Consider the following 14472-nt stretch of genomic DNA (forward strand, 5'->3'; position numbering starts at 1 on the left):
ATTTCCCTTCAGAGATGCATCATTTCCCCAAGACACATCCTGTCTCAGAGGGCTATGGTGTCTGCTGCTCCAAGCTTCTGTCCCCTCTCTCAGTAGCCAGACTATGGGTGGAGATTTCCTTCCTAGTTTCTTCTCCTGAAAAGCTTCATCTCAAGCTCCAGCTTGAGAAATGGATTGAATCTTGACCTCTTGCATAAACATTGTCTCTGCATGCCAAAGGGAGTCTTAGTGAGAACCAGAGCCCCTGTCTAGACGTGCTTCTTCATCGTATAAGTCTGACAGGTATGTCTTCCATTGCTGGGGTAACTCTCTTCGTCTCTGAGTAGTAATGGTGCCAGAGTTAAACCAGATACTTAAGCATGTGCATCTGAATACATTAATGTAGCTTGTTTGCTTCACCAGCAACACAAACAATGCTCCAGTCTGATAATGTTCATAATCTGCAAAGGGAATAAAGGAATCTTGTACAAAGTGAAACTACCCATTCCTACTCTGTCTGCCTGAAATGCAGAAGCGCTTTATACATGACTTCAGTTAGCGTTTGATTCTTTTGCACAGAAGAGTGGCATGAGGGTAACGTTGCCTCACGGAGGACAGAATTCCATTCAGGAATGGGGCAAAGCCATGACGGATCTGCAATGAATTTAGGAAGTACTACAGTACTTTAGGAATTTGCTACAGTAAGAAGTTAACGATTGGCTTAGAGGATTAGAAGAAAAAACCTGTGCCAAAGAGGCATCCTAGGAGAACGATGCCCACTGCAAGAAAAGATGTTGATGGAGCAGGTCAAGACTGCTAATCTAGTCTAATGACTAGATCTTACTGAGCAGTGTGTTGGGACATCATCCTAGGTAAGGTCTGCTTGTTAGCAGGCATCGCAATAACACGGTAAGAGGAAGCCCTTGCTTTGAAGAGCCTTGCTGTGTTAATGGTAGAAATTGGCTTGGGACAGACAGTACATGCTAGTGAAAAGTACACGGCAGGCAAACAAACTAAGGCTTGCTTCTTTAAAAGGATGTTCTGCAAAGTGATAAATAGGAATGCTTTGAAAGGGAATGACTTAATCAGGCAAATTAAGAAAGAGGCAGGGAACACTGGTGGCATAAATGTTCAACATTCTTCATATTTATTTTTTTTTATTCATTTTTTTTTGCCAATGTCAAGAAAGCTTTACCAAAGGAAAAAAAAAAAAAAAAGGAAAAATATCGATGTGATAAGAAAGGGAACAGATGTGTAAATATTTCAAGTTTATTTCTTTTCAGATTAAATTGGACCTGATGAATTTAAATCTTAATGGGGTTGCCCAAGTGTATACTGCTGCAATACTTTTCTTCTCAGAACTACACCATTAGGTGGCAAAAAATAGGCATTTAGCATTAACAGTTGTACATACAATGGAAATACATCACAGAGAAAAAGGAAATGGAGGTATAATTCTCTTCTGATCAATGCTGTCTTTAACTCAAATGATCTCTAGGGGGGGTGTCTATAATTCAACCACAACAGGCTCTGGGGAATTTAGTAAATGATGACTAATAGAAAGAAATACAATCCAAATAATTGTAAATATCATTATTTAAAGAAATGTCTCAGAAAAATAGTTTCAACCTTTTAACTTACAAAAGTTTAATAATAGGGGCAGAACTCTCTTGTTTTCTTGATATCATCACAGAAGCTGGGGAAGAATGTGATACACCACCAGGCAGCAATCATTACTGCTGAAGGAATGTGCTGTGATTAAACCTCTATACAGAAAGAAATGGAATGTAATTCGTAAATGTTGATTTGCTTTGAACACACACCACATGCTGAAGAATGAGTTTCCAGTGTACTCTTCCATTTCTAAACATGGAGAGGACCTCACCTCCAAAAAATTAACTACAACTATCTCCTTCTAAAAATGAACAGTATTTGGTTAAAGATGTTTGTTCATGATTCCCAGTGTCCAAAACCACTAAATCCTTTGAGAAATATCTGTGAATGCAAAGCCTTTTTTTTCTTCCTATTGGGAAATTCAAGAAATCAAAGCCCTTTTTTGTGCAGCTATAGAACAAAAAAAGTTTTTGTATTTCTAAATACTTCTTCAAAATTTTTGCTACTATGGTATCAGCTATTTTGTCTTTATGGACTCCTCTATAATCCTGTCGGTGTCCTCAAGATGCCCAAGCTTACCCTTTTTCTATATGTTTCCTCTAGCCCTTGAGACTGTGCCCCAGTTGCTACCTTCTGGCTAAAGAGGACTGAATGGGGCTCCCTCCTGAGCCCAGCACAGGGCTGTCATCCAAAAGTGAGCTGCAGGGTGATGCAAGGCACTCCCTTCCCTCCGGATTTGAGCTAGCTACCTCATCTTGAAAGGATTTGTTGCTCAATGATATCAGCCTAGAGTGAAATATGGATCACTTGTCAGCAGCTAATAATGATATTTGCTTGCTTATCTCACAAGATCAGCACTGTAAAGCATGAAGCCTTTTCCCACCCTTGAAATGGAACTGCATAAAGATGAAATTTCCTGTAAACTGTTGGCTACTAAAACCTAAAGCAGGATCAGCAAGATATCTATTCTATTAATCTGAGAATATTTTGAGAACTTGGGGGATAGCACTGGCACAAGAAACTCTTGTTCATAACATTCAAGTGGAATTCTTGTGTTGGAAAAATAGCACTTTCAATCATCAGCTACTGTCAGTGTCTTTGGTCTCTTACACTTGCCTGCAGTTCCTGGCGCTTTGCAAGGCTTCCTGACCTCTGCTCTCTGCAAATCTTCAGCAGATCCCTCACGGAGCTGCTCATCTTAAATTCTGCCTGGCAATTATACTCAGTGATGGGGATAATGAATAAAAATCCTGATTTCCCTATGGAATTGGGAGATACGATGGGACAGAAACATCTGCAGGACATCCAAGGTGCAGTCACTGTGATGCTTATACAAAGCCAGATGGGAAGAAGCGAGCAGTTTGCATCTGGTGCATCCGTCTGCCCAAGTGCAACCTGATCTAGGTCATTTCTACTTCTCTTAGTCAAGAGGGGACATAGTCCTGACCTAAATGGGACACGTATCATGCCTGCAGGTGCTAATGAAAGCTAAAGCCCCTCTTCTCTCATCCTATTAAATACATACCTACTGTACAGGACTTTCTTATATGTCACTGATGCATTTCAGCTGTATTAGTAAACCAGCTCAAGACATGTAGGCTATTTAAAAATAAATAAATAAAATGAAATACTGCACATATTTAAAAAAAAATGCACAGCACTAGCAGTAATCTTGCAGACAGTGCATTGTATATAGCGAACCAAATGCACAAACTGTCAAATAATGTTCTAACACTTGCGATATATCACGGTATTTTCACTGAAAGGTGAGCAGCCTATCCAAAAATCTTAGAAAAATGTATAGTTCAGCAAGCTCCTTTCTGAAAAGCAGTATGAAACTAATTATACTTCATGACTTTTAAAACACTTTTAATGAAAGCATTAAAATGTTCATATACCTACCGAGCAATAAAATACTACATTTAATCCCAATAGGTTGGTTTTTCTTTAAGTATTGGCATTGCAATTAATGTCTCACACACTCGTTATCCATTAGAGAAAGATCATGTGGCAAGAGTACTATGTTTAACATAACACTAAATACTTTTCTGAAATTATATCAGAATTATTGAATGCTGGGTCCAGAGTGCTGCAGGACCCCAGAAACAAATGATGACCGCATGTTAGGAAAGATCTAGAGTAACCTAAAAATATGTTAAGTAGTTGAAAAGTAGCTTTATATTTTGGTTCAGCAGTGACCAGGTAATGTTGCAATATTTGCAAACCATCAGGCATTTGCTTTATATAGTTGGTTTTAGAAAAGGATAATGACCTGGCTATGTGAATTCGCAACAGATTGAGACTTTAATGGTATGACCTTCAGTTATGTAGGCTGATTTTCTTCTTTTTTTTTTTTTTTCTTAGTGCAGGAATCAGGACACCTGGAATGTCTTTGAGGTGTGTATGATTTTACGTAACTATTACCTAATAACTTTTTTAACTGTTTCAGTGCAGCATATAAGCCATAGAATCAGCAGATACATTGTCTTTTGTAGTAAGTGAAGTTTAGATTTCACTTTTCACTTTTTTCAAATTCTCTTTGCTTGAAGTAAGTGGCCAAGCAATTAATTGGCATTTTCTCTCATGCTCTGTCTATGCTGTAAAGAAAGGTTCATTTCTAACACATTAGCTTTGCGTTAAACAATTAGGCAGGCAACGGTACGTCCTGTGTGAGGAAGGGATCCCAGGTCCCAATCCATGAGGAAGGGATCCCAGGTCCCAGTCCCAGGACTCCCCTGCCCCTGGGTGATGTGACATTGGAACAGCAGCGACTGCCACTGCAGCAGGAAGCACTGAAAATTCCTACCTGGAACAGCCTGGTGCTTAAAAGACACTTTGGGAGGAAGGAGATGTGAGCCCACATGCACCAGCTGCGGGGAGGGCTCTCATTTTGAGGGGGGAAAGCTTTGACAGCCACATCCCACTTCCAAGGCCTTCAGTGGGAAAAAACCCGTTCCTTGCCCCAGCTTTGATTTAACAAGGCCCAAGCTCCGAGCTCTGCCAAGGTGGGACCACTCCAGACGTGCTCATAGCTCAGTTCCAGGTACATCACTCCAGAAAGTCACCCCTGGGTGTCCAGACCTTATCAGCTGCCTGAAGCACAGGTCACATTTTCATCCTATGTTTGGATCCCAATCCGTAGGCTGGATTCTACCGTAGGCTCGCCCATGCGACGGCCCTTGACAGCTGCCTCAGGAGGAGGAAGGCAGGGCAATGACACTGCCAACTGTGTGCAGAGCATCAGTAGGAATAGGTGCGCAGTTTGTCAGCTCACCGCAGCTGCCCTCACAGCTTCCCCGGGAGCTTTTCCCACCCTCCAGAGCCCCTGCGACCCCGTGGAAAGCTGCAGCTTCGTGTGGGGCTGGGAAAACTCTGGAAAAAGTCACCTTTCCTCCAGCACGGGAGTTAAATTAGGCCACACGGCATGGACGAAAGGCTTTTTTTAATTATTATTACTGTTTTTTGAGACTGGGGCTCACAGAGATGGGTGCAGACTCCCACAAAGCGCCGGCAAGAAGCCAGGCGGGCTCCAGTGTGGGGGGCCAGTATGTCGCCCCCCGCCCGCGCGGGACACGGCCCCACTCCCCAAGCATGGCCGCATGTGTGTCAGCCTGGCTCGCAGTGTCGACCGTAGGGCCTGTAGCCATGGGTGCCTCCTCCCGAGCCCCACGGCAACTCACCCCCGCGCCCTCCCCAGGAGGACCCCCGGCCCCTCTCCCCCTGAGGAGAGGACCCCCGGCACCCCCCCTCTCCCCTCCGAGGAGAGGACCCCCGGCACCCCCCTCTCCCTTCTGAGGAGAGGACCCGCGGCGCCACCTGACGCGGCTCCCCCCGCACCGTCCCCGGGGCGGGCTGCGGCTGCCCTGCCCGGCGGGGGGCGCGGGGGGCGGGCGGGCTCCCCCGGGGGCAGGCCGGGCCGGGGGAGGGGAAGCGAGGCGAGGCGAGGCGAGGCGGCCCGTCTGTCCGCCCGCCGTGTGGCTCCGTCCACGGCTTTGTTGTGCTCGCCGCCCGGGCTCCGGGCGAGGGGGCGGGGAAGCGGAGGGAAGCGGGGAAGGCGGCTGCGTCTCCTCCTGCGCGGACCCGGCCCCGCTCATGGCGACGCTGGGCACATCCGGGCTTCTCCTCCTTCTGCGGCAGCTGCCGCTGCCCTGAGCGCCCAGCCCGACTCCATTGGCGCCTCCCCTCCCCCCGTCTCCCTTCCCGGAGCCAGAGGCAGGGGGAGCCCGGGGCAAGGCAGCGCCGAGCCCGCGGAGCGGCCGGGGACATGTCCAACCCAGGGGCCCGGCGCAACGGGCCCGTCAAGCTGCGACTGACAGGTAGGGCTGCGCGGGCGGGCTCCGCCGGGGCCTGCCGCCGCCCGCCGCCGGGGCCGGGGGCAGGGAAGGGCCGGGGGGGAGCGGGGCGCAGAGCCCGGCCTGGCGGGGCGAGGGGAGCCCGGCTGGCGGCGCGGGAGCGGGCTCCCTCCGTGTGTCTTTGAGGTTGAACCTGGGGCCGGAGGCGCCCCTCAGGCCTGGGGAGGGGAGCGGAGCGGGGCGGGGGGAGGCGGCGAGCTCTGCCCTGGCCCGCCACGGGCTCCGCACCCCGGGAGCAGCCCGGCCGGGCGGGCTGCGGGGCCGCCGTGCTGGGCTGGGCCGGGCCGGGCCGTGGTGCCGTGCCGGGCCCTGCAGCCCGATGGGGCCGCCGGCGTGGGGCAGCCCCGGTGTGGCCGGGCACCGCCGCCCCCTCCCGCCGCCCCGGCTGCGCTTTTTTTTCCTTTCCCCCCCCTTGGTCTTCTCAGTGTAAACTCGAAAGAAACTGTCACACTCTTTGTTTTGATCTCTTTGTTGTTACTTTTTTTAAAATTTTTTTTAAACCAACTTCCTCAGTTGAGACTGTGCACGCTTCGCCTGGTGAGGTGCCCTCTTTCAGAAAACCGCTTGACCTCTAATATTTTAAAATATCGTAAAAACTCTTCACCTGCCAGCTGGGAAGGAAAATAAGTTGTTTTTATGTACCTAAACAGTATGTCCTTCTCCATAGAAGAACCCAGGTAAACAGGTTTAGGAAAAAATTCTTGCAAGTTCTGCTAGAGATCACTAAAAAAAAATACAGGAGACTTTAAAGAAATGAGCCAATTCAGAATATTGTAAGTCCCCCAGCAGATAAACCCTATTTTGTATTCTACAGTGTCGGTGGGTGAAGGTAACCGGCTAGAAAATAACAGATAACGCTATAAGCACTCTTCCCTGCATGGAGAGGATTTAACCAGCTTGCAAAACAAATGTTTTTAAGAGCACTGAAACAGTTGATACATTTAGGTTTGGTGCATGAGAACTATTTCCAGTTTCATGCCTAATAAAGAGACGTGTTTTCATACTTGTCTTTCCTAGTCTGTTATTTTTATGGGGAAGGTAAAAGGTATCTGCTTATGTTTTACTTTGGAAATACTTGGATTAAATTTGTAAGGTGGTTTTCATAGAGATTTGCGAGTGTCTGTATATTACACTTAAAAGTCTAAAATAAGCATAGCTGGGACTGATGCATAGAACAGTGCTGCCTTGTTTTTACAAAGTGTTTTGTAGCTTTCTCTTCAGGTTATTGCTTTTTTGATGCAGTGCTTTAATACTTTTTTTTTCCTGAGCAGTGAGTGCTCGGACCGGCTTATCTTTTGAAACATTAAAAATGGTCCATAGCCTTATGTAGAAGCTTGGAAAACGCTGTTTAGGGAGTTGTCTTTTTCACTTTTGGGTTTTGTGTTCTATTTTGTTTTATATTTATTTTATTTCTGTGAAGGATTAAGCATAGAATGAAATCTATACTGTCTGTGACAGTATAAATGTGTTACGGGGAGTGTGTGAGCAAGAAATAGGCAGTAGTTTTACATGCTGAGTTGTAGTTGTGAGGTCAGCCCCTAGAAGAAGCAGGTAGAATCATCTTAAGGAATGTTGCTGCATTTTTTTGTCGTCTTATATATTTGGAAGGGAATATGCAGAGCACAGGACACAGGCAAAATTGTCTGTCTAGGGACTGTTCCAGACTTAGCAGCCCTTGCAGCTGCCGAGTTCTGGTACTTGGAAGTTTACATGAAGCATTGGCCTGTTCCTCCAGTTAAAAAGACTTGAGTTATTTTATGCTTTAGCTAATTGTGAGTTGCTTCATGTCAGGTCGTTTGTTGTAAGGAAGCTTTACATGTTTTAAGAAAAACATTGAATTTTATTAATTCAGCTGACGTTGTCAGTTCTTGCCTAGGAATAGTTTTAAGTGTTCTGTGTGGTTTTGATTACCCTTTTTGATTGGAAAAGCAGTTTGAGGGCTCTTGAATTCTAAAACTGTTTGGAATTAAAAGAATCTGTATATCCAGTGTTTTTAAAAGTTTATTCTTGAACTGACAAATGCTATTCAATCTTAATTTTCTTTGGCTGTATGAAACTAGCAGTCTTCTGTTTTGGCTTGGATATTTATAGGATTAATTCTGCAATAATTGTATAATGCTTATCTTTTCTGTTCATTATCTCTAAATTAGATGGTATAGATTAAAAAATGGATTTCGAGAACTGGATTCAATTAGCAGTTTTTCAGGACATAAACATTAAAGGTTTAGATGGAAGACATTGTTTTGACTGACTGGATAAATGACAGGGTAATGTTTGATGTGAGTCCAAGAACTGATCTGGAGCTAGTGCCCAACTTCTCAGTCCATCTTGAGGAGCCAAATAAAATATTTAACCTAGGCCTCATTTTGCAAAAAAGGTTGATTCTTTGTTGGGACCTTAAGAAAGTTCTGAGAAATGTTTGGCATACCTTTACACTAAGTGTTTAACAGTTTATTTAGGTCTGGGTTCCATAACAGAGAAAAACCACAGCAGTGGCATACTTCTGCTAAGTTTTTATTTAGTTTACAGTGCATCTGTGTTATACATTTCTTATAAGAGGTTATTCTTTTGCTCCTAGGTTTAGTTGTCTGTCATAAACATCACTTGAATCTTTAGCAGTAGGTATGTTGATGCTTTCTGCACCATTTTGAGCTAGACAGTCACTGGGTAATTGTTAATATCCAAAGATCATGCCTTCTGTGATGCTTTGCTTATCTAGTATGAGGTGTAAATGCTTATTTCTAATTAAAATATAGGCAGTGTCATTGAAATTAGCTAAAGTCTAGAATTGCACTAGTCTTCTGCAAAATTTCTCTTAGCAGCTTGTAATAACGTTACGCAAGGAAGCTGTGATATAAGGAAGGTTCCTTCAGCTCTGACATTTTTACCACCATTTTGGCTAGTCCTGGCCTGAGTACATCTGAGTTCTACAAAAGCTGCAAGGTCAGTCAAGCCTTCCATTCTTACTGTGATTTTTCTCAGTGTTGTGTTGGATTTGTGGGTTTGTAAATACGCTGTACTCTCGGAGAGAATGTGTTGTTATTTCTTTCATCTTCCATTCTGAATTGCACTGATCTTACACTCCTCAAAAAAAATTGAGAAATGACCATTGCTTTCAGTTGCTCAGTGAATCTTTCATGTCTTAATCTGTACATTATCTAATGTTAAAATAGTTACATTTGGCTGCTTTCACTTCAATGACAGTTACCTGAATGAAGTTCATAAAGCTGTTTTTATCAAGAACAAAGATACTTTTTAATAGTGGGTTGAAGTCTGCAAAACTACGTGAGCTCTAGAATATACTGGGTTGAATATAGGTTAGTGCATGGGTTTAGTTCGTGTGTTACAGCTAGCGCTTGTGTCAGTGTAGTTAACAAGTAAGGATACTTGGATAGCTGCAAAGCGCAGTTACGCTGTACCGTAAAAGGGGGTAATAAATATCCCATGGATAAAACTGGAATGAGCTGGAAGAGTTTTGATGGTAAAGAGTGAGAGGTAGGCCTGAAGACTTGTTATATCTGGTTTTCCTCCTCCTTACTGTAGGCTTTCAGGTTTCCTGGCAGGGTTTGCTAATCAGGGAAATAAAAGCGCTGGGTGTTGTGTTGTAGAAAATGGACAGCATCTCACCTTCTGTCCTCCTCTCTCTCTTGTTGATTTTAGTGTCTATTCAGTCCTTACAGTACAAAGGTGGTACTGTACTGTAAGGTTGTAGTGTTGGAAGAAGAAAGTGCTACCTTTTTATTATTAGTTCATAGAAACTCTTGTTGCGATGCTAATAATATTTCTGGAGAGACATAACGGATTATTTAGAAACAGCCAGAATATTCTTGAGTTTTGCAAAATAAAGTGGAATCTCCAAACCTGGTTTTTGCAGTGGCTAAATCTAACAGTTAATACAAATGGAAACAGTGGTTAACCGAAATCCTGAGTTCTCATTAGTGTTGTTGGAAGCAGTACTGAAGTTCATGGGTAGCAGGGCCTCATGGTAGGAGCAACATTACTGATTGACTGATAAAGTAGCTACCTGTATTTTTAAGTAGCAAGGCTGTGGCTTCACAGTTCACTTAAATGGAGTGCAGTTTTAGGTCGGTTTAAAATCAGAGTGCTATTGCTTTTTTCCCTTTGTAGTCCCTGGCTTCACTTTTCTGGGCCCTCCCTTGCGTTCACTCCAGCAACTGTGTAGCTATGTGATGAGCTGAAAACTCATCCTACCAAGAAAAAAAATGGGTTTTTTTGCATTGAAGGAGAGGGATGCACACAAGAAGCCAAAAAGAGGGCAGGACTGACTCTTACCAGCAGCCTATAGTTAGGTAGGCTTTGGCTAACAATAAAACAATGGGGTTCCTTCGTGCAAGGTGCATTTGACTTAGTGACACATGAGTTCGTAAAAACTAGTACTTCAGAAATCAGAATCAGTAAATTACATAGTAGGTGGATTAAACTGGTGCAGTTATAACAAAGTCAATAGGCATGTGTCTGATCAGATTGTATAGGGATTTATGGGTGCTTGGCCCTCAATATTTGCATTGAATTATGAAGTGTGTATATATATGGTTTTTATATATGCAGTATATAGTTATAGATATTTATGTACATATAAATCACTTGTGGATCACACAGACGCTAAAGAATTGTAATGAACAACTGAGTATCAATGTAGAGCAGTCTCAGCTGCTGGTTTCAATGGGATCAGCTTATACGACAGCTTTATTCACTTGGGTATAAAGTTAGCTATCTGTGTTCAAGGATAGGTAATAGGGTATTGTGGCAAGGAAAGCAAAGTTCAGAAAAGATTTAGGGGAGGAAATCATAGTAGGAAAACAGTTCTACAAGAGCTCCAATTAAAAAGGCAAAAAGGCCCAATATTCATCTTTGGTTGTAGAATCGGGAAGGTATCAAGTAGAAGCTAGTAGAGGATTTACATGTGTAGGCAACATATGGGACATATGCGGGAGACATATGGGAAATCTGCAGACAGTCCTAATGTTAATGCTTAAAAAAATAAAGCTGTTAGGGGAAAAATAAAAGACAAGTCCCGGGGGTAGAGAAAAAGGGAGTAATTTTTACCATTTTACTTTTCAGTTGCATGTAAAGAGTTTAAGCTGTCCCGTAATGGCTGTCTGCATAGCTGAGCCTAGCTGAGGTAACTCAGCTAGTGGTGACAAACTATTTTCTATTTTCTTTTTTTGTCTGTTAATCACACTGAAAATCTGATCAGGCCCCAGATGAAGACATTTTGTCTTGATGTCCTTAAGGTGAATGGGTTGATCCTTAAAAGACAACAGCTTTTAATGTTTTTGTTCTGTTTTATCTTGTGGCTTTTGAAGTGTTTCCTTGCTTTGCCATCTTACTTTAAATGACGCCTCACCACTGGGCCAGACCTTTCTTGCGGGTGTTTAAAAAGGTGGGTGGTTTCTTTGGGTGTCTTCCCTCCACTCGTCACAGTGATGAGGTGGCCTGACTTCTGACTTGGCTTAGTGGCACGATATTACTGCACAGGTTATTACGTGCATGCTTTAATATATAAAATATAAATGGTCATGACACATGCAATGTCTGAGGTCATTCCGGTGACTTCTAAGAGGCTGGTAAAGATTAATCTCAGCAGTGTTAGAGAGTGCATATGAAAGTAGCTACTGTGTGGGTCTGCTATTAGCAAAGCACATTTCCTATTTGGGAAAGAGGATCAAAATCTCAAGGGACATTTGGCAATAGCATATCCAAGGAAGCAAAGTGTTGACTGTTTCTTTCTACTTAAATACTTTTAATGAAAGCGCAGATAAGAATGTAACTTTAAAGAAATCTTCATCTATAGATAACAAAGCTCAGGACAAAATTGGCTAAGCATTATCATCAAGAGTTTAAGTGGGGAGACTGATACAGAATAGAGAATAGACGTGCTTAAGATCATAAAAAGGATAAGCCAGATAAAGCTGGGTTTAGAGCCACTATCTTTTGACTTTCTGCCCGTGGCCATTGTTTCTCTTGAGTTTAAATCCACAGAAAACATGGTTCTGGTCTGGGCCCTCTGAGATTTGATTATTTGGAGCGATTCAGGTCTGGTTCTCTCTGACATGCTGTATTTGTGTTGCACTATCAGCTGTATTTCAGCATCCTGCAGATTCATGGTGATTACTTTTTTCTACTTCAAAATACTTTTTTTTTTGCTGTTGCTCACACAAATCAGACTAGGAGGACTGATACCCCCAAAAGTGAGTAAAAAAGTATTGCTTCGATGAAGTGGCGGTCACATTTTCAAAATTGTGAAAGCGTAAGAAAAAGTAGCAGTATGTGAGTGTATGTGGCTGTATCCTGTTGTTAATTTTCTGCAATGACTCTTGGCCAGTAGGTATTTAACACGGCTTAAAAGATTGTTTTCTTGCAGAAAGGGAGAGTTACCGACCATGGCTTTGGTATTGTCAGAGTAAACTGGTTCAATGCGTCCTTTCTATAATGAGTTGTTTCAAATATGCAGAGCATATATAGACTATATAATTTACAGGTCACAGTACAAATATGTGCCCAGATTCTACCATTCACGCTTAAATTAGCATGTGTGGTGCCATCTTGCCGCAACCGTTAGAGTGACAGTGCCATAGGAAAGCTTCCCAATGCACAGCACCGTTTTTCGGGTTGTGCGTGTCCCTCTGTTCCGTCCTGTGCTGTTGCAGGGGGTGGGCTGAGGAATATGTCTTAAAATCAACCTCTTCCTCTCGTCCCCCATCTTTTTAACTGGGTGTAGAGGGGGACTGTTGTCTTTTGGCATGTGTATATGTGTGTGAGTGGTGGCTTAAGTCGGGCAGGTGTTAGCAGAACAGCAGGCTGTGTTTGGGATTGGGGGCAGATCTTGGCTGATCACATGAAATAGTTTTAAACAAGTGACATACACTCATTTTCGTTCTGCCTTGACCCAGATTTTATTATTACTGATGAAGTTAAGTGGAGTCATAACTAATTATATGTGTCATGATACTTCCTTTTAACTTACCTTGCTATTTAATTTGGAGTTTATCTATAGATACATATATAAATTCAATTATAGATGCAGTTCTGCTTGTATTTAATTGAAGGTGGGAATCTGCATTGGTAACACTATAGACATTTTCTCAAAACTTGAGCCAACTTGGTGATTTCTTTATAATACAAATAAAGACCAGGCTGTGCACTTCTAAAACTGCGTGCGTATCATAGGACATGGGGAAAGTAGATGGAGTATACTCAGTAAAAGTTTGCTGTTTCACTTTATAAAATGAAATGAAAAAAAAACGCCTGCATGTCTACTACATCCAGGTATTTTTCTTAGAAAACATGTAAATGTACTAAAATTAATCCTCTTCTATTCTTGCTGGGGAAAGAAAGATGTGTCTGGGTTAGAGTACTTTAAAAAATGGCTGATAAAAAAAAACCTAAAAAAAAAGTTAAGTCCTTAAACATGCAAAGGAACTAAACATGTCTGGATAAAACGCATAGAATTACATTCAAGCTTAATTGCCTGGGATTAGAAACTTATAGCATTAATTATTTCAAGCATTTTGGTATCCTTATGACAAATAATTTTTCAATTCAACTCTTGACAGAAATTTTTCACCTTATATTGTTCTGAAATGATTAATTTATGATGCGTATACGTATTTATTTTCAGAGAAAAAGCTCTTACCCACTGATTTCCCTGATGGATTTATTAAAATAATGGTGTATAGCTCTGTATGGAAGACTGTATGCAGGACTAAATGAGTGGCATTGCACTTAGGTGTAGTAATATTAAGGTGTCCTCTTTTTTGTTTAGCAGCAAAAAAAGTACTTCTGTCCTAATTTATAAAAGGTGATATCAGATGTGATATAAGAAACTTTGTAAGATGGGGCTGGTGTGGGCAGGTGCTGTCATTAGGAGGCAAAAGGGGTCATTTTTAAAGGTCAAGCAGGACAGCGGGGGCAAAAGTGTTGAAGATCTGACAGAGGGACATGAAGGGCCTGTAAATGTACCAGGTTTTGTGTCACACTGTAGTGGAAGCAAAAGATGAACACAGGTTCCTGTGCTTGGGCTAAAACATCGAGAATCTCTCTCCTGTGTCTCATGCTGCTGGTTACAACACTGCTTTTAGCCAAGTAGTAATGGTTGCGTTGGCAGTGTGAAAATCTGAAGATACTGAGCATTTCTCTTCCTCATGCTAATATTAATACATACATTTTGAGAGTCACAGAATATATATGTTGCTCAGTACTCCGTTGAAATGGATGTGAAGGACCTTGTCCTCATGTATGCTGGAGTGCATTTGCTCAGCATTACTAGTTATGAAATCAAAAATGACTGGCAGCTTTATGCCTTGGTTCACAGCGTATGACATATTAATTGACCACTCTTTAAAGAAGGGTGTAATGCATGTTAAAGTGGAAATTTTCTACAACTTTTATTTGGAGCATTCTAGTAGAAAGTTCAAAAATGTTTTATACCGCTCTTGCGGAAGATTCTTAGTAATTGAAGCCTGTGAACAACCATAAAATTTTAAGTGCCATCTTTCATATAATT

At 42.5% G+C, this 14472-nt stretch overlaps 1 protein-coding gene across 1 annotated transcript in view; it reads left to right on the plus strand.

Annotated features, from left to right (window-relative positions):
• The first annotated feature begins 5491 nt into the window (after positions 1-5491).
• Positions 5492-14472, plus strand: part of SMURF2 (SMAD specific E3 ubiquitin protein ligase 2) — a 66537-nt gene continuing 57556 nt past the window's right edge. The window contains exon 1 of the mRNA XM_056327371.1: positions 5492-5909. Coding sequence (XP_056183346.1) covers positions 5858-5909 — 52 coding nt within the window. The 5' untranslated portion in view covers positions 5492-5857. The remainder of the gene's footprint in view (positions 5910-14472) is intronic.

This window comes from Falco biarmicus, chromosome 1 (assembly GCF_023638135.1).
Source record: "Falco biarmicus isolate bFalBia1 chromosome 1, bFalBia1.pri, whole genome shotgun sequence".
Taxonomy (NCBI): Eukaryota; Metazoa; Chordata; class Aves; order Falconiformes; family Falconidae; genus Falco; species Falco biarmicus.